Source organism: Mastomys coucha, unplaced genomic scaffold (genome assembly GCF_008632895.1).
Source record: "Mastomys coucha isolate ucsf_1 unplaced genomic scaffold, UCSF_Mcou_1 pScaffold5, whole genome shotgun sequence".
NCBI lineage: Eukaryota > Metazoa > Chordata > Mammalia > Rodentia > Muridae > Mastomys > Mastomys coucha.
Window position 1 is genome coordinate 70543184 of NW_022196911.1, and position 20310 is coordinate 70563493.

General features: G+C 41.4%; 1 protein-coding gene across 3 annotated transcripts in view; it reads left to right on the plus strand.

Annotated features, from left to right (window-relative positions):
* Smg6 (SMG6 nonsense mediated mRNA decay factor) overlaps window positions 1–20310 on the plus strand; it is a 241400-nt gene that overhangs the window by 274 nt on the left and 220816 nt on the right. Inside the window, exons 1-8 of one of the 3 annotated variants that reach the window (XM_031354656.1) lie at window positions 26–373; window positions 3011–4766; window positions 5753–5945; window positions 6458–6568; window positions 8411–8517; window positions 8719–8797; window positions 14594–14704; window positions 15083–15295. In XM_031354656.1, coding sequence (XP_031210516.1) covers window positions 355–373; window positions 3011–4766; window positions 5753–5945; window positions 6458–6568; window positions 8411–8517; window positions 8719–8797; window positions 14594–14704; window positions 15083–15295 — 2589 coding nt within the window. In that variant the 5' untranslated portion in view covers window positions 26–354. Of the gene's footprint in view, window positions 1–25; window positions 374–1523; window positions 1784–3010; window positions 4767–5752; window positions 5946–6457; window positions 6569–8410; window positions 8518–8718; window positions 8798–14593; window positions 14705–15082; window positions 15296–20310 lie in introns of those variants that run through there. The other 2 variants (XM_031354655.1, XM_031354654.1) reach the window with 2 other exon arrangements.

Here is a 20310-nt window from a genome sequence, read left to right on the forward strand (position 1 = left end):
TGCCTCCTCCCCGCCCAGTCCGCGGCGCTCCGCACCCCCGCCCCTTCCCCAACAGTGCGCCCGGGGCCTGCGGCGGCCCCTGGGACTCTGCGAGACTGGTTCTCTGCCCACTTGGGCCCTTGGGGCAGAACCCAGCGCGAGTTTCAGCCTTTTGCTCAGCGCGGCGCCGTAGTTGTTCTCCACTTGCCCTAAACCTCTCACGCTAGCGCCTGAATTCCAGTCACACGAACTGGCCTGGGTGCTAGGGGTCCGGTAGAGGCCCCGAGACGTATTGTTCCCAAATGACTAGTCTCTGTGTGTGTGCCTTTCCGTAGTCCTCTGTTCCGCGTCGGAGAGGAGGAGCTGGGAAAATTGATGAGAGAGTCTTTACAGGGTAGGACTTCCTTTGCTCAACTTACAACCGCCCCCGCCCCCAAGGCTGGCTTCCAGTGCTACGCCACTGGAGGGATCCAGGGCCTTAGAGGGCTGACTCTGTTTTGTTTTGGTCTTGGCGTGTGTGGGGGAGCAGTTGTGATCAGAGAGAATGCTTAATTTGCCAGTCTCCATTCGCATCAGAAAAGCGCGAGAAATATTTTAGTATCTTGTCTCCTTCATTAGCCAGTGTTGTTTAGGATGACAGTTACAGTAGATGTCTTCCCTAGGATTGTGGCTAGAATTTGTGAGGTTGGTTTTATTGGCCAACTGAATTGGATTAACCAGGCTGTTTTCTCTCACTGCTCTGGAAAATAGTAGTCACCACCTCTCCTGGCTCCGCCCCAAAACTAAGTTTAAAAGTTTACTCTGGGTTCTGAGGTTAAACAGCTTTATCTTGGTTCGCATTTGGTGGAGAAGCTAAACTTTTGCCAAGACAGCAGTATCTTTTATTTTGTATTTGTCTTTCTTTTGAGACAGAATCTCACCTTGTAGCCAAGACTGGCCTTGAATTTACTGTGTAACCCAGCCTGGCCTTGAATTTGGATACTTTTCCTGTCTCAGCCTTCAGAGTGCTGGAATTATATGCGTGTGCCAGCATACCCAACTTTTAAATCAGAAACCTAAAATTTTTGTTTCATCTTCCCTCACCCCCTGCCCCAAACAAAAATGGGTATAGATGCAGGCACATAAATACTTGGCTATCAGTTTGTTTGCATTTGTATTTACATTATAATTCTGTACTAGGATTTTATATAACTTGAGTACTGGATAATTTTCTCAACAGTTCCTGTCATTTATTAACTGTTTAGTACGTATTTTTAGTAGTTTCTCCACTGTAAGCAAGATACCAAAAAAAAAAAAAAAAAAAAGCTGTTTACCACCCAGTGGAGTGAGTGGCTTATAAAAACCTCTCCTCCTCTTCTTCCTTGGAAAGTGGTTTATAAAGTCCTTCCCTCCTCTTCCTCCTCCTCTTCCTCTTTCTCCTCTTCTTCCTCTTCTTTTCCTTTGTTTTTGAGACAGGGACTCATGAAGTCCATGTAAGCTTCAAACTCCATGACCTTGAACTCTTGATCTTGCTGTCACTTCCTAAGTGTTGGGATTTGTAGGCATGGATTTGACTGGGCTCTAATATTCTTGAGTCCTTTGGTCCTTTGAGAGCATGTCACAATCCATCCATTGGTGCCTAGGAAAAGCTCCTCTAGTGGAACTTTTTCTCTTCTTATATTCTATCATCATAGTAGCAATATTCTAATGACATAGTCTAGGCAGTATTTTCTTGAAATGATTCTGTTGGGTGTTAAAGAGTTGGTGAGGATGAATGGTGTTGAAGATTTTGAAAGGAATTGCTTACTGTTTGGTTCAGTAGGAGGTATGTAATTGGGGTGTTGGTATCCTAAAGTTACATATTTGTTGTGATCAAGTTTACACACTGAAGTTGAAGATAGTTTCCCAGAGCTAGGACTGAGTGTTGCTGTGCATACCACTCTAGTATGTGTATGTATGTATAAATATATGTTTACATATGTAGTATAGTAAGTAAATAATGATATAATGTACATATGTACCAGTAAATATGTTTATGCAATGCTGGGGCTTGCCCCTTGTGGTCTCCTATATATGAGGCAGATACTGTGCCACTGGGCTACATTTCCTTCTCCATCCTAATATGGTAAAAGAATTTAACCACCTAGATAAATATTGCAGACAGGAGAAATGCTAACCGGGTGTGATATATATCCCTGCAATACAGAACTTGGATGGCTGAGGCAGGAGGACTGTGAGTTTGAGGTCTTTCTGGGATATATATATGGTGAGACTCTGACTCAAAAAAGAAAGGAAGAAAGAAAAAAGGAAGAAAGAGGGGCTCAGCTCTTTTTAGAGGTCCTGAGCTCAATTCCCAGCAAGTACATGGTGGTTCACAACCATCTGTAATGAGATCCAGTGCCGCCTTCTGGAGTGTCTGAAGACAGCTACAGTGTGTTCATATACAGAAAAGAAAAGAAAAGAAAAGAGAAGAAAAGAAAGAAGGGGTTGACTTACAGATTATGTAGACAGAATAATTTATTGCCTGAACATGTTAAAAACCTTTGATTCTAAAATAATGAAGTAGTTGAGGTCTTTGAGATTTGAGTAGGATTATGACTTGGGTACATCAAGAGAATATAACTCCCCTCTATTTCCATAACTCAAGTACGTGTAACTCTAACACAGTTAAATTCTTTTTTTGTTGTTTTTTGTTTTTTGTTTTTTTTGAGACAGGGTTTCTCTGTATAGCCCTGGCTGTCCTGGAACTCACCCTGTAGACCAGGCTGGCCTTGAACTCAGAAATCTGCCTGCCTCTGCCTCCCAAGTACTGGGATTAAAGGCGTGCGCCACCACCGCCTGGCCATTCTTAACCTCACTGCTTACTAAACAGTATAACTCCAAATTTCTGCCTTTGTAGAAACATTCTTTCCTGACCATCAATATTACCATTTGGATTTGTAATTCTTGCTCATTTTTGTTGTTGTTATGTAACTAGAATGACAGTTTTCCCTCCCTCTCTCTTCTCCATTATTCTTTTCTTCTGTGTTGTTTCCTCTTATCGACATAATAGAAAACATGAAGGAACTAAAGGAACCCAGACAGCGCAAAGATAATAGGCGCCCAGATTTGGAAATCTACAAGCCTGGACTTTCTCGACTAAGGAACAGACCTAAAACTAAGGAGGCTTCTGGGAACGAGGAATTTAAGGATGAGATTGTGAATGACAGAGATTCTTCTGCTGTTGGGAGTGATGCACAGCTTATTAAAGTTTGCAAGGAATTGAACAGCCAACAGCAAAATGGCCCTATAGATGCAGAAAATAGTCAGGCACAGGAGACTTTTTCAAAGACTGTTGGAGTAGAGGACCGAAGTCTAAAAATCATCAAGAGAATCAAGAAGCCAGACCTGCAGATCTACCAGCCTGGAAGGCGATCGCAGACTGTTCCCAAAGCGTCAGCAGGCAGGGCAGATGAAGAAGAGATCCTCAACCAAGTGGAGCAGTTGAGGATGGAGGAGGATGAGTGGAAGGGAGAAGCTATAAAAGAAGAAGTTATAAACAAACCGGATAAAACCGAGATAGAAAAGAGCCAAAGTAATGACCGTGTAAGAACTGCCAAGGGAGAAAAGGGGAAAAAGATTGAAAAGGGGGAGGGAGCAAAGAAGGTGACGGATGATTCTGTCCAAGGAAAGCCTGGCTCTGTAAAGAGGTACTCGCGATCAGACAAGCGAAGGAACCGCTACCGCACTTGCAGTACCAGCTCAGCTGGTAGCAACAACAGTGCAGAGGGAGCTGGCCTGACTGATAATGGATGTCGCCGGCGGCGCCAGGATCGGACCAAGGAGAGGCCACGACTGAAGAAGCAGGTATCTATGTCCTCAACTGATTCCTTAGATGAGGATAGAGTTGATGAGCCTGATGGATTAGGGTCGCGGAGGAGCTCAGAAAGGAAGAAGCATTTAGAAAGAAATTGGTCTGGCCGTGGTGAGGGTGAACAGAAAAGCAATGGTAAAGAAAACCGAGGTGCCCTTCGTGTCACTTTTGATGCAGAAACCATGAGTAAAGACTCCCCTGTGGTGAGGTCAGTCAAGGATAATGTCGATAGAATGAAGTCTGACAAAAGCCCAAGCAGTGGGGGTAAGGGCTCTGAGAAGCAGGAGTTCAGAAACCCAAAACAAGAACTTCGAGATCGTGGACGTGGTATTCTGATTCTGCCTGCCCACACTGCCCTATCTGTCAGTTCATCAGGTTCTCCAGAGTCTACATCTTTGGGACCTCGACTTTTATTTGGATCTGGTAGTAAGGGATCTCGGAGTTGGGGCCGTGGAGGCACGACCCGCCGACTATGGGACCCAAACAATCCTGACCAGAAGCCTGCTCTGAAAAGCCAGACACCTCAGCTACATTTCTTGGACACTGATGATGAAATTAGCCCTACATCTTGGGGTGATTCACGTCAGGCCCAAGCATCTTATTATAAATTTCAAAACTCTGATAACCCCTATTATTACCCTCGGACACCAGGCCCTGCCTCTCAATATCCCTATACAGGCTATAGCCCTCTGCAATACCCAGTGGGCCCTACAAATGGTATGTATCCAGGGCCTTACTACGCAGGCTATCCTGCCCCCTCAGGACAGTATGTATGTAGCCCTCTCCCTGCTAGTACCATGAGTCCTGAGGAAATAGAACAGCACGTGCGGAACATGCAGCAACAGGAGCTCCATAGGCTTCTCCGAGTGGCTGATAACCAGGAACTGCAGCTCAGCAACCTGCTTTCCAGGGACCGCATCAGCACCGAGGGCATGGAGAAGATGGCTCAGCTCAGGTACCAAGTGTTCTTTCCTACTGTCTTGCTTAGAGGGAAATGGACAGCTGTAGGGCTCCTGTGGCTGAGGAACGTAGAGGAGGTTTAGATAAGCCACTGAGTATTAGCTGCCTTTCACATGAATCCCTACCCCCAACAACCCTATTTGGGCATGGACATCAAGACTGGAGTCTTGTGCATCTTGAATTAAGTGTCCTACCACTGAGCCACACTTGAATCCCCTTTACATTGATTTTTTTTCTCTTTTTTTCTTTTAAATGATTTATTTATTTTATGTATATGAGTACACCATTGCTCTATTCAGATACACCAGAAGAGGGCATCAGACCCCATTGCAAATGGTTGTGAGCCACCATGTGGTTACTGGGAATTGAACTCAGGACCTCTGAAAGAGCAGTCAGTGCTCTTAACCACTGAGCCATCTTTCCAGCCCTTCATTGATTTTTTTTTTTTTTTCTAGACAGGGTTTCTCTGTGTATCCCTGGCTGTCCTGGAACTCACTCTGTAGACCAGGCTGGCCTCGAACTCAGAAATCTGCCTGCCTCTGCCTCCCAAGTGCTGGGATTAAAGGTGTGCGCCACTACCTCCCAGCTTTTTTTTTTTCCCTTTCATTGATTTTTATAGGCAATAGGCAGTTGGGAAAATAAGTTTTAATTCTAGTCTTAAAGCTGAATGTACTTTTTATTTAGGGGGACAATGTCTTTAAGGGAACATATAATTTCTAGAATGCCAATTTCAGCTTGTATCAGAGAGCTGCTTTCAGCTCTTCAATGTAGGTGGACACATATAGCAATATGCTCTTTTCATAGACGTGTGTTTGTAAGGCATTCTGTTGTGTAGAATAGGACCCGGTATGAGTAGGATGACTGCTCACAGTTCGGATTTCTTTTCAAGAAGGAGGTGGCTGGTTTGCAGGAGGTTGATATCTTGGGTATAGCCTTCCCTGTGATGTATTGAAGCTAGACTTTACATGAACTTTATTCCAGAACTGAACTACTGCAACTGTACGAGCGCTGTATTCTATTAGATATTGAATTCTCGGACAATCAGAATGTAGATCAGATCCTGTGGAAAAATGCTTTCTATCAGGTGATTGAGAAGTTCAGGCAGCTTCTCAAGGATCCAAATATTGAGAACCCAGAACAGATTCGGAACAGACTCTTGGAGCTCTTAGATGAGGTAAACATTATTATTATCGTTGTTGTTGTTATTATTATATCCTCAGGGTAAAGTATGCAGCATCTTTTAGTTTCTTTGTCTTTTCTACTGGAGATGTTGTAGAACAGAATATTGCCAAAACCCTTATATTTTTTCTTACGTTAAGACCTAGTCTACCTGTATTACTTCCTGATGGAGTTACTTTTTTTTCAGTGCTCAACTATTGAGTTACCTCTCCAGACCCAGAGTTACATTTGCCCTTGAAAGCTTTCTGAATGAGAGGGGTGGGGGTGGGGGGATGGAAGGAATGAGAGCTGAAAGAGGTGAGGAGTGGTAAATGAATCTTTTTAAAACATGGGAAGCTTACTATAAACCATTGCTGAGATTACTTGATGGCCTCTAACCAATTACTTACTGTAAGTACCTTATATATAGGATGTCTGCACATTGATAGATTGTGAAAGGGTTGTTTGCCCCAGGATTTGGTAAGTAGATTAGAAAAACTGATTAATTCACATTTTTTTTCTTTATAGGGCAGTGACTTCTTTGATAGTTTGCTTCAGAAACTACAGGTTACTTATAAGTTCAAACTGGAGGACTACATGGATGGGCTTGCCATTCGAAGCAAGCCTTTACGAAAAACAGTAAGCCAGTTTATTTCTTTAGTTTAAATTTATTCATCTAGGTCCAGATCAGTGATACACACTTTTAATCCCAGTACTTGGGAGGCAGAGATAGATCTCTGTGAGTTCGAGGCCAGCCTGGTCTACATAGTGAGTTTGAGGACAGCTAGGACTATTTGGGAGTCCTCAAACAAACAAAAATTTATTCATCTATTTAGTAAGCATTTATCTAGTACCAGTTATGGCCTAGGCAGCATGCTGGGTGTTAAGTGGACGATATAGTATAGTAGAGGAACAGATAGATGAAACTAGCAATCATAAGCAGGGCACTGTAGTATATATCAGTAATCCTGGATCAGGAGTTCATGGCCAGCCTTGCAATATAGTGAATTCTAAGTATGTCTGGGCTATATAAAATTATATTTCAAAATCAAAAAATGAATTGTAGTGTCATATACACTATGATGCATTTCACACTTGTAATCTAAGCACTTGAGAAAACGAAGCGGGGGATTGCTATAAATTTGAAACTAGTCTTGGGTACATAGTAAGTTTGAGGGTAGTCTGAACTGCAGAGTGAGAGCATGTCTCAAAAGAAAACAAGGAGGCTGTAGAGATGACTCAGTGGTTAAGAGCAGTTGTTGCTCTTAACAGAAGACCTGGGTTGGGTTCCTAGCATCCACATGACTACTTACAACCACCTGTAACTGCAGTTCCAGAGGATCCAGTGCTGCCTTCTGACTTCTGCAGGTACCACTCATGCAAGTGATGCACAGAAATACATATGGACAAAATACTCAAACACACAAAATAAAACATTTTTTAAAAAGATTTATTTTTAAATGAATATGAGTACACTGTCGCTCTGTTCAGACACATACGACAAAGACATTGGATTTCATTACAGATGGTTGTCAGCTACCATGTGGTTGCTGGGAGTTGAACTCAAGACTTCTGGAAGAGCAGTTGGTGCCCTTAACCACTGAGCTATCTTTCCAGCCCCCAACTTTTTGTTTTTTTTAGTTGTTTGGAGACAGAATCTCAATATATAGATCAGATACCCTGGAATGCTGTGTAGTTCTAGTTGGTTTTGAAATCAAGATCTGCCTGGTTTTGAAATCCAAGATCTTCAGAGTGAAGATTATAGGTGTGTTCCCCTATGCCTTATGGGATGATCTTTTGTTTTGATTTTTTTTTTTAACATATGGTATGTCACTGAATATGGAGCTCACCACTTTGGCTAGACTGGCTGGCTGGCAAGTTCCAGCGAACCTCTGTGTCTCTCTCTCCCTGTCTGCTGCAATGGGCATATGGGGCCAGGCTCAGCTTTTATGTGGATGAGTGTTTTGACTACATGTATGTCTGTGCACCATGTGTGTGCCTGATTTCCACTGAAGTCAAAACAGGGCATCAAAGTGCCTGGAACTGGAGTTACCAATGACATTGAGCCACCATGTGGGTTCTGGGAACTGAACCCTGGTTTTCTGCAAAAGCAAGAAGTGCTCTTAGCAACTGGGCCATTTCTCCAGTTCCTGATTGTGTATTTTTAAACACAGACAAGGAGACCTAGTTCCAGGCATTCCAAAGGCTTCCTTGAGATCTCAGAGATTGCTTGACTTATAGTTTTAGAATGTACTTTTCCATTTGTGTGGGATTCAGAGTAGGAATTAACCCCCTTTTAAGTGCTGTTTCTTCTTTATATCATGTTGTTGGCTATATTTTAGTGTTCAAGGTTAGGTTGAGAACTTGACTTTTTTGAGGACTGTGTTTACCTTGTCATTCTGTTGTTAGATCCCACTCATTTTTTTCTGGTATTGAATTGTGTTTCTTGGGTACTGTACTAACCACTTGTCTCTTCTGTAGGTAAAATATGCCTTGATCAGTGCTCAACGAAGTATGATTTGCCAAGGAGATATCTCTAGGTATCGGGAGCAAGCCAACGATACAGCAAACTATGGGAAGGCTCGCAGGTACTTTTTACCTCTCCTGATACCTCTCCCCTGTGATGCCTCTCCCCTGTGTGGCATTATGTGATCCCAGCAAGGCATCTATCTGACCACGAAAGGACTACATCTAGTTAACTTTCTAGTCTATGACTTAAGTAGAAGTGCTATAAGGATGGGAAAGAGTTAATAGGAGTTAGCATTTCATTCTGTTTTTCTGTTCTATAGTTGGTATCTGAAGGCCCAGCACATTGCTCCCAAGAATGGGCGCCCCTATAACCAGTTGGCTCTCCTGGCAGTATATACGGTAAGAAATCCTGTGGATAAGGGAGTTATTTCCTAAGTAGTTCCTTAAGTAGTTAGTTTGTTTTACTATGTAGCCCAGGCTTGATTTGAAGCAGTTCTCTTGCCTCCGTGGTGCTTAAGATTGTGGGTGTGAGCTTGAGCCTCTGTGCAGAACCTTTTTTTGTCTATTGGCTCCTCTTCAACTAGTCCCTCTTCTGTTTTCGTAAAATTTTTTTGTTTTGTTTTTGTGATGCATTGAGTTTCTTTAGGATTGTTTACAAGAACATGGGTATCTTACAAATGTCTAATCTGAAAAAAGTCCCCATCAACCCGTAACTGTATGTAAATCCTTAGAGCAGGCCTTATAAATGGTGGGATAGCGTTCTTCAATTAAAGTGTGTATACCTAATCCTTTAAATACATTAACACATAAAATCCTTTTTTATGTGCTCACTGGCCATTTATATTTTATTAGAGAAATGTGTATTGAAATAATTTGTCATCTGAAATTTGAGTTATCAGGCTAGAGAAATGGCTCAGTGTTAAGGACAGTGACTATGTTTCTACAAGACCCAGGTTCAATTCCCAGACCCACATAACAGCTCAGAGCCATCTGTAATTACAGTTCCAGAAAATCTTAAGCCCTCTTATGTCATCCATGGGTACCAGGCACACACATGGTACACAGGTACATACACAAGTAAAACACCCATACACATAAAATAAAACAATAAAAATTGAGTTACTTTTTTTCTTGAGTTGTATGAGTTCTTCAGATATTATAGGTACTAGACATAATAAGAAGCAACTGAAGGGAAGAAGGGTTTATTTTGACTCATAGTTTGAGGGTATAACCCAGAGAAGATACGGCATGAGCTACTTATATCGTACCGGTACCCAGTCAGGGGACACAGGACAATGAAAACTTTGCTGGTTTGCTCCTTTTTACATATGGTTTGGGGACACTTTTACCTCCTTCCATAGAATGTTGCCACCCACATACAGGCTGGTTCTTAACCTCAGTTAAACATGGCAGGACGCATCCTCACAGACATAACCAGAGGTTATTCTAAATCCCATCAAGTTGACAGCAAGATTAACCATTACCATGTCCTTTCAGGGCCTTGCATGGGTGCTCTTTTACAGAGCTACACTTCCGTTGTTAAAGACACTATACTATGCTCTTGTAATATTGTTAGAACTTTTTGTAGGCAGGACAGCATTTGAGACAGGGCCTCATGTATCCCAGTTGCCCTGGAACTTAGCATTTAACTGAGGGTGATTTGGAATGTTTTATCCTTCTGTCTCCCTTTCCAAGTCTGAGATTACAGGGGTCTTAACACAGATTGAAAACTAACGGATGCATGGCTTTATCAGCCTTCTCCATTGCTCCATGTCCGCTTTATGCCAGTACAACTACTTTATCTGTTGTAGGTCTGATAAAAAGTATGAAAATGTTAGCCTTCTAGCTCTTTTCTTTTGAGATTGTTTTCACTGTGTGGGGTCCCTTAGAGTTTTGTATGGGTTTTAGGACTAGTTTTTTGTATTTGTATTTAATTTGTGTTTGTACTATAGCAGTTATAGGAATTTTGGTTAAGTAATGAACTAGTAGGTTTCTTTGGGAAGCTCTTTTATCTTCTAACAGCCTAACAAGATGCATTTTTGTTTATTTAGGTCTTTAAAATTGTTTAGCACTGTTTTTTAAAGTATAATTATTAGCCTTCCTTGGTTAAATTTATTCCTAAACAGATTATTTTTTTGATACTGTTAATAAAAAAATATGTGTCCGTCACTTCCTTTCCGGATAACTTGTTGCTCAAGCAGCTATGCCACACTTCCTCCATGGGTTTTGCCATTCTGGTCAAATTGTTTATTTTTCTTTCAGAGACTTGGGACCCAGATTAGTGAGTGCTCCCTTTGAGTTTTTTCTTCCTTTGTCTCACTCACATTTTCATTGTCTCTTAACATTTTCAGCTTTTCTGTCTCCTCCAATCAATCATTCAATGAACTTCATGTGTTGAGAACATGCTTGTGTGTAATGCTTTTCAGGGTGCTGTGAGTGCTAACATAGATGATGTGGTTTCTTCCTTAAACTTCATTTGGGCTGGTGAGATGGCTCAGTGGGTAAGAGCACCGACTGCTCTTCCAAAGGTCCTAAGTTCAAATCTCAGCAACCACATGGTGGCTTACAACCACCCGTAATGAGATCTGACACCCTCTTCTGGTGCGTCTGAAGATAGTTACAGTGTACTTATTCATAATAATAAATAAATCTTTCAAAAAAAAACCAAACTTCATTTATTGTTAGATACACAATTATTTTGTGTTCAACTTAAAAAAAAAATACTGCAGGGCTAGAGAGATAGCTCAGTGGTTAAGAGCACCGGCTGCTCTTCCAAAAGTCCCGAGTTCAAATCCAGAAAGCACATGGTGGCTTACAACCATCTGTAATGAGATCTGATGCCCTCTTCTGGGGTGTCTGAAGAAGACAGCTGCAGTGTACTTACATATATAATAAATAAAAGAAATCTTTTTTAAAAGCCTACAAATTAATATACATTTGGCAAGGGATAGGAGAGATGGTCTTAAGTAATGGTTTTCAACCTTCCTAATGCTTTGACCCTTTAATACAGTTCCCCATGTTGTAGTGATCCCCCCCATAAAATTATTTTCATTGTTACTTCATAACTAATTTTGTTACTGTTAATGAATCACAAAATATCTGTTATGCAGGATATCTGATATGCAACCCCTGTGAAAGGGTCCTTTAACTCCCAAAGGGTGAGAACTGCTGACTTAGAGGTTAAGAAATTTTGCTAGTCGTGTAGATCAGGATTGGTTCTCAGCACTAACCACATCTGGTGGTTCATGACCTGCTGTTACTCAATTCCAGAGGTTCTGATATCTGTCCTCTTCTGCCCTTAGCTGTTACTGTGTCCATGTACATGACCCTTCTCCAACACATGTATATACATAGGTAAAAAGAAAGAGAAAATAAAGTAAATATGGCATAATGATAGGAGTTTTGGGTTTTTTGTTGTTGTTTTTTTCGAGACAGTGTTTCTCTGTGTATGTAGCCTTGGCTGTCCTGGAACTCACTCTGTAGACCAGGCTGGCCTCGAACTCAGAAATCTGCCTGCCCCTGCCTCCCAAGCGCTGATAGGAGTTTTTTTAGATAAGATTCTGTTTGTTTGTTTGTTTGTTTGTTTGTTTTTGAGGCAGGGTTTCTTTATGTAGCCTTGGCTGTCTTGGAACCAGGCTCTCTTAAACCAGGTTGGCTTTGACTCAGAGATCCAAATATGTCTGCCTCCCTAGTGCTGGGATTAAAGGTGTGTGCCACTATAGCTCTGTAAGATGATCTTATATGTAGCCCAAGCTAGTCTTGAACTTTCTGTGTAGTCATGGATGATCCTGAGCAATTTTGATCTTCTTTGCATCTGGGTCACTGTTTTCAGCCACAGTTGTAGATAGTGATTTCAAGTTGTACCTCAGTTTTAGAAATGCTTAAATGTAAAAGGTAGAGTTGATAAAATAGTTTGAAATGAAGTGAGTTGGTGTAAGCAGAGATTAGTATGGTGTAAGTAGAGATTATGAATTGGGATGATACTAAAAGTATCTGAGTATAAATGTGCTTCAGATATGCTGGCTATCCGTATGAATTAAGAAATTTCATACTCACAGGAACCACATGTGTGCAAATATTAGTATTTTGCAAATAAGGAGACCTCTCTTGGTATACCATATTTAATAAATATGGGACCAAATTCAAACTCAGACATTTGACCTTAAAACCTGGGCCAAAAGCCATGCTAGATAAATATTAGATTAAAAACTTTGAAGAATGAAGAGATGCTGAAGAAAAGATTTTTTTTTAATGTTTTGAGGCATTAATAGGGAACAGTGAAAATGTATATTATGTAGGAGAGACACTACGATGGTTTGCTATTCTCCTTTGTGCTTTCATTGTTGTCAGCCTGGCTGCCTGTGTGCATATCTTCCTTCCTTCCTTCCTTCCAGGTGGAACTGAATCCAGAAACTCTTTGTCCTGAGCCATTCCCACTGCCTTTTTTCTGAAGTGTATGTGGTCTAGTTATGATGCCAGGGCTAGCCATGAACACCTGGGCATCCTCCATTTCTGCATCTAGAGTGGCTGGGATATAGGTCCATGCAACTGTGCTCAGCTTTCTTTATTCCTTCTTTCTTTCTTTTTTCTTTTTGTATGATATGGTCTCTCTACATAGATAGCTCTTGCCTGTCCTGGAATTTGTTATATAGGCTAGGCTGGTCTCAATTCATAGTGATCCACCTGTCTCTGCTGGGATTAAAAGCATGTGCCACCTGCTTGGCAGCTTCCTTTATTCTTTTCCTCATAAAACAGTCACGATAAATTTATTTAATAATGTCCACAGAATATTCAGTATACCTAGACTGTAAACAGCTGGCCTCATTAAATACAACTAAGCTTAAGGCAAGTGATCATCATCACACCATAGGTAATAGATACTATTTCTAAATCTAAAGATACTCTGCAAGGATACTAATATTCCTGTATTAAAAGTGAGCATGGGGCTGGAGAGGTGGCTCAGCAGGTAAGAGCACTGACTGCTCTTCCAGAGGTCTGGAGTTCAAATCCCAGCAACCACATGGTGGCTCACAACCATCTATAATGAGGTCTGATGCCTTCTTCTGGTGTGTCTGAAGACAACTACAGTGTACTTATATATAATAAATAAATAATTTTTTTTTTTTAAATTTTTAAAATAAAAGTGAGCATGGGCCAACAGAGTGGCTCCACAGATAACAGCTTACCCGCAAGCCTGACTACCTAAATTCAGTCCTTAGGACTGACATGGTGGAAGGATAGAACTGACTCCTGAAAATTGTCTCTGACCTCCACACATACACTAAGGCATGTACTTGTGGCTTAGGCATGTTCCCCACCCCAATAAAGACATATATATAATAACATTTTTTCAGATTGGGCATGTTGGCTCATGTCTTTCATCCCAGTACCCAGGAGGCAGAGGCAGGCTGATCTCTGTGACTTCAAGGATAGCCAGGGCTACATAGTTAGACCCTGTCTTAAAAAAACAAAATAAAAAAAAAAAAAAGGAGAATATGAGATCTTAGGAAAATTGTTACCTAAAGTCTCAGTCAAATCCTGGATGAGCTAGTGTTTGAATCTGGCTCTGTCTAGCTCAGGATGGCTAATAGCACACTGAGTAATAACAATAGCCAATGTGAAGAGAGTTGGACATTCTCTAAAAGCAAAACATAATTGCTGTTTATATTTTAAGGGGTTTTTTTGTTCATTTTTCTTCCATATGAATATTTGTACCTCTGCATACAAGGTAAAGAACCATACTGGTCATGAAAAACTCCCGGATGTGATTGCCTTGGCTTTCTGATTGGATCGCATTCTGGCTCCTGCTGGGATTCCTTAGCTGGAGGACAGGGCAGGAGAGATAAAGTGTTTCTTGTATCAGCTGTGTATTCTGGTGTCAGAAAGAAAGCTAAACTTGGCAGGTTGGCGGTACAAGTGGATATCCAGCTACTGGGGAGGGGAAGCTTAGGAAGGTCACAAGTTCAAGGCCTGCTTGGATTACAGAAGTTCTTGGGTACCAGATTAGATAGTTTAGTGAGATCCTACCTCAAAGTAAACTTTTGAAAAAGATGAGGGTTGTAGATCAGTGGCAGGGCATATGCATCATATGTACAAGTTCCTAAGTTCAATCACCAGTACTTTTTTATAAAAGGGAGAAAAAAAACCAACCAACCAAAAACAAAACAGTTGACCAAGTATCTCTTCTTTCTACAGAGGCGGAAGCTTGATGCTGTATATTACTATATGCGCAGTTTAGCAGCCAGCAACCCTATCCTGACTGCCAAGGAGAGTCTTATGAGTTTATTTGAAGAGACTAAACGAAAGGTAAGTGGGAGTGCACGTGGGCTTATCCTTCCTTGGAAAATGAATGTCCTCTGGGCTGCAGTGTATGAGGAGATGACGAAGCACATCTGCACGTAGGCTCTCTGGGCTTCACTGACAGACTGACTATTAGTTGGTCCCTGCAAAGAACGGCTATTGAAATTGATCTTCAGAAGGGCTTGTAGGGCCTTTAGAGTGCCTCTTTCACAGCATCTACTTCACAGAATTAATGAAATCTATATGGCAGCAGAGATGGTCTCTGCTTCTTTGGTACTGTAGCAGAATCCTTAGACTTTTAGTCTTGAGACTGCAGACACAGATGATAGAGGGGTTTTTCATTGGCTGACTAGGAGAGTCTGAGCTTGTGTGTCTGTTGTATAGGCTGAACAGATGGAAAAGAAGCAGCATGAGGAATTTGATCTGAGCCCTGATCAGTGGCGTAAAGGAAAGAAGTCTACTTTCCGACATGTTGGGGATGACACTACTCGCCTGGAGATCTGGATTCATCCATCACATTCTCGGTCCGCCCAGGGCACTGAGTCTGGGAAGGATTCTGAGCAGGAGAATGGTCTGGGCAGCCTGAGTCCCAGTGATGTAAGTTCCTGAGAATGCCACAGTGAGCCAGACTAGCTTAGCCAGTCTGGCTGCCCCGGGTCATACAGTTCTGTGCAAGCTGCAGCTGAGGCATAGACAGATCCCAGCTTTAAGACATTTATCAATTTATTTAAAGAAAAAGGATCTTATTCTGTATACCAGGCTGGCCTGGAATTCACGATATAGCCCAGACTGGTCTCTAACTTGTGGCAATCCTCTTATTTGACTTGCTTATGTAGGGGTGAGCCACAATGCTTAGCACCCCCACTTGCTCTGGAGAGTACTACCTACTAACTCTAGGTTCCCTAATGCCTCCTTAGTTCTCACAGATCCCTTTATCATTATCATGTGCTTCCCTTACTCACCACTATGTGGCACTGTAGAATTTAGTAAAAGTCAAATTAGAAATTGTTTTACTGTTTTGAGTTGGGCTCACCAATTTGTATGAGGATTTGCTGAGATTTTGTGCTTTGCTGAGATAATGTACTTAATCTTGGATAGCTTTCTATTTGGAGTATGAACTAAAGCATCATGGGTAGGTTAGTTTGTCTATTTGTGATCAACCATTATTTATTTATTTAGATCTGTTTATTTTTTATGTGTGAATGTTTTGCTTGCATTATGTATATGCCCTACATGAGAGTCTGGTGCCAGAGGTGGTCAGATAGGGTCAGCTCCCTTGTTATCTGGACTTAAAGATGTTTTTGAGCCAACATGTAGGTGCTAGGAACTACAAGCATAGCCAGTGCTCTTAACCACTAAGCCATCTCACCATCCCCAAGCCTTTTATGAGGTAACCTCTTATGGCTTAGAGTGTGCCAGGCTAACGATTCAGAAAATAGCATCTGCCCTTGTTCTCAAGGTAGCATTTTAACAGACTGAGCAGGTAGTTAGGCTTAAGTGTACTGGACTTTGTTTAGGGGTATGTACCTGATTTTCTGTGAGCATAGTAGTCCTTCGTCAGTTGAAGTGTGAAGAATGAATACAAGTTAGATAAAGAGGAGGGAAATAGAATGGACTTACCATCTCAGATTTCTGAGCTTAGGGAGAAAGAATATGGAGAAAAATTGTTCAGTGAGAGGAATTCAAATTAGTTATATAGAAGGATTTGAACCAATAAGTGGTTTCAGAGATGGAAAGATTTGTGTCCATAGAGCTTGATTAGATGAGGGGAGTTCAGAGAGAAGAGAAAGTCAGGAGTAGCACCTAGGTTTCTGGCTTAGAAATTGAGGAGGTAGTGCCAGGTGACCACACCTGTAAGCCCTTGTACTGGGCAACTGAGCAGGGGATTAAACACAAATACAAGGCTATACTGGGTTATCGAGTAAGTTCTAGGCTAACATGAGCTATAGTATGAGATCCTCTCAAACAGCATTAACAACAAACCCTAAAGGACTGTTCCCCTAAGCAAAACAAAACCAAGTAGATGGTGGTCAGTTTCTCAAGGTGGACTATAATGGTAGACCAAGTTTTAGGGCAATGATAATGAGTTTAATTTTAGAGCTGTTGCATTTGTCACTGTGTAGGACATGGAAGTGAAGATACTCAGATGGGAACAGGTGACTGAAACTGAGTAGAGTGATTTGGATCAAGGAAGATTTCTTGTTTGGGGCTGGAGATGGAACTCAAGGTTGTGTGCTTGCTAGGCAAACACTGTCTATTATTAAACTGCATTTCTAGTCCTGAATAGGACTAATTTCAAAGACATCTTGCTAGATGATAATGATACCATGAGAGTTGAATCATTTGTTCCAAGTTAAGAACAGATGGTTGAGCCGGGAGGTGGTGGCGCACGCCTTTGATCCCAGCCCTTGGGAGTCAGAGGCAGGCGGATTTCTGAGTTTGAGGCCAGCCTGGTCTACAGAGTGAGTTCCAGGACAGCCAGGGCTACACAGAGAAACCCTGCCTTAAAAAAAAAAAAAGAAAAGAAAAGAAAAAAAGAACAGATGGTTGGCATGATGGCTCAGTGGGTAAAGGTGCCTAAAGTCAAATCTTGTGATTTGAGTTTGATTCCTGGGACCCACATAGTAGAAGGTGAGAACTGACTCTCATTAGTTGTCTTCTGACCTCCGCATGTGTGCCATGGTATGCATTCATTCATTCATTTTCCTTTTTTATTGTTTTTGAGACAGTATCTCATGCTGTAGTCCCCTGGCCTCTAATTCATGACAGTCCTTTTGCCTCTGACTTCTGGGTATCAAATTACAGGTATGAGTTAATATGTCTATTTCTTTTGGGTTGAATTTAAAATTTTCGTTTGTCTTCCTGTTTCCTTCCTATTCTGTATCTGTTTTGCGGATGACTTGGGAAGTAGTAGTTGATAATGAAACCTCTCACTTCTTGTGTGCCTTGGTGTATGTGGGGTTAATGTGTGTTCTGGCAGTTTGTTTTGATTCTTGCAGTTAGAATCCCTCATTGCTGCCTTGGATGTTACAGTCCACAATGAAAGCCCATTTAACTAGCATGTTGTCTTTTTGGGTAGGACTATGCTGTTTAATTTTTTACTTTATTTATTATTGCGCCTATATGTATCCATGCATGATATCTGTGGGCCCATATACCATGGCCCTCAAATGGTGGTGAGGGCAAATTTGTGGACTCAGTTCTTTGTTCCCACCCACCCTCAGGTGGGTTCCAGGGATTAAAATCAGCTGGTCAGGCTTGCACAGCAAGGCCCTTTTCTCACTGAGCCACCCCACCAGCCCTCAATTATTTTTAAAATGAAAGCAAAAGACAATTTGAAAAGAGATTTTGTGGCTTTCTTTGACGTTGGCCTCACAGTTAGGGAACATAGCTTATACAGATATAACTAATCTTTTGTAGAAATATCTTTTCAGTAGTTATACTGGCTGGGCATAGAGCTTAGTGGTAGAACGCTTACCTACATACACAGTCACCTACTTGAAACTTAGTTCCACCACTGAAAATGCAGAGTAGTAGTTATGCAACTCTGGTTTTATAATGCATGTCTCAATGAATAGATTTTCAGCAAGTAAGTGGTCATTGATTCTCTTACTTTATTAGTTTGTATGTATGTGTATTTGTGCAAGGTGTATGTACGTGTATGTGTCTGTGTGTTTGAGTGTACCCAGCAGCCTGAGGAGGTGTCTTTCTAGCATGCTCTGCCTTGTTCCATTGAGGTAGGGTTTCTTGCTGAATCTGGAGCTTGTATCGTATCGAAGCTGAAGCTGATGGCCAGTAAACTCCAGTGAGCCTCCTGTCTCTGCTTCTCTCAGTGCAATGATTATAGGCATGTGTGGGATCATACCGGACTTTTACATGGATTGCATGCTTGCACAGCAAATATCTTTAGCCACTGAATCATCTTTCTTGCCCATTTAGAGTATGCATATGCAAGTACCATGGTGCATGTTCGGTCAGAAGAGAAACTGTGAGAGTCAGTTCTTTTCACCATGTAGTGCCTCAGACTGAATTTGGGTTGTCAGGCTTTGTAGCAAGCATTTTTACCCAGTGAACCACCTCATTTGCCTTAATTTTATTTAGTTTTCATGTGTGTGCACTCATGCCGTGGTTAGCTTGTGGAGGTCATAGGTCAACTTCTAAGAGTTGGTCCTCAACTTCTGCTTTGTTGAGGCAGTCTCTCTCACTCTTTTCTGCCAATGTATAGTATACTCCAGGCTAGCTTTTTCAAGCTTCCAGGCATTTCTTCTGCCTTTGTATCTTAAGTCATAATATTAGTGCTGGGATTGCAGATGTGCACCACCACATAGGCTTAAATATTTTACATTTATTTATTTGTATAATAAATAGCATTAGATCAGAGAACAACTTGCATGAAGTTAGTTCTCTTCCACTACGTAGGATACAGGAATTTAATTCTTGTTATCAGGCTTGGCAGCAAGCAGATTTACCCTCTGAACCGTCTTGCCAGCCTTGAACTTCTGATCCTCCTGTCTCTGCATCTCAAGTGCTGGTACGGGCTACAGATGTGGACCACCACATCCAGTGTTTAAATAGTGCTTGGGATCATACTTGGATCATTGTACATTATAGGCAAGCATTCTGCCAGCTAAGCTATGCTCCTAGCCTTTTGTTTTTGTTTTTAGAGAGTGTCATAGTTTAGCTGATCTCAAACTCTGTATGTAGATAAAGATGATTTTCAACTCCTATACATCCTGAGTTGCTGGCATTATAGTCATAAACTACCATGTCCAGCTGTTAGTTATATCAATAGGATGTGTAGGTGTGTATATGAATATTTCTAGGATTGAACCCAGGTCCTTGAGCATGCTAGACAATATTTTACTACTGAGCTATATCCCAAGGCCCAATTATTTTAATTATTCCAATACATGAATATATTCCAAAGTAAAAATTTCAGATAATTGCAGGGATACGTAGAATAAAATTTGACAATTGTGTAGCTATTTTTGTGGTTTTAGCCTATATATTATCCTCAGTAAACAGTGTTTAAAATTCTTTATTTTTAAGCTGGGCGGTGGTGGCGCACGCCTTTAATCCCAGCACTTGGGAGGCAGAGGCAGGCGGATTTCTGAGTTTGAGGCCAGCCTGGTCTACAGAGTGAGTTCCAGGACAGCCAAGACCACACAGAGAAACTCTGTCTCAAAAAACCAAAAAAAAAAAAAAAAAAAAAAAAAGAAATTCTTTATTTTTTTAAAGATTTATTTATTTATTTTATTTACATGAGTACACTGTAGCTGTCTTCAGACACACCAAAAGAGGACATCGGATCCCATTACAGATGGATGTGAGCCACCATGTGGTTTCTGCGAATTGAATTCAGGACTTATGATGGAAGAGCAGTCAGTGCTCTTAACTGCTGAGCCATCTCTCCAGCCCCAAATTTTTTAATTTTTAAAACAATTTACATCCTTGAGCCTTGAATTTTCTTTTTAGACTACCGCTTTTGAGGAAAAAGTTTGCAGTTTTGAAGCTGTTCTGTCCACTATGGAAACCACATGGCTACTCCTGTCCCAGTCTCAGGACATGGCTGCTCCTGTCCCAGTCTCAGGACATGGCTGCTCCTGTCCCAG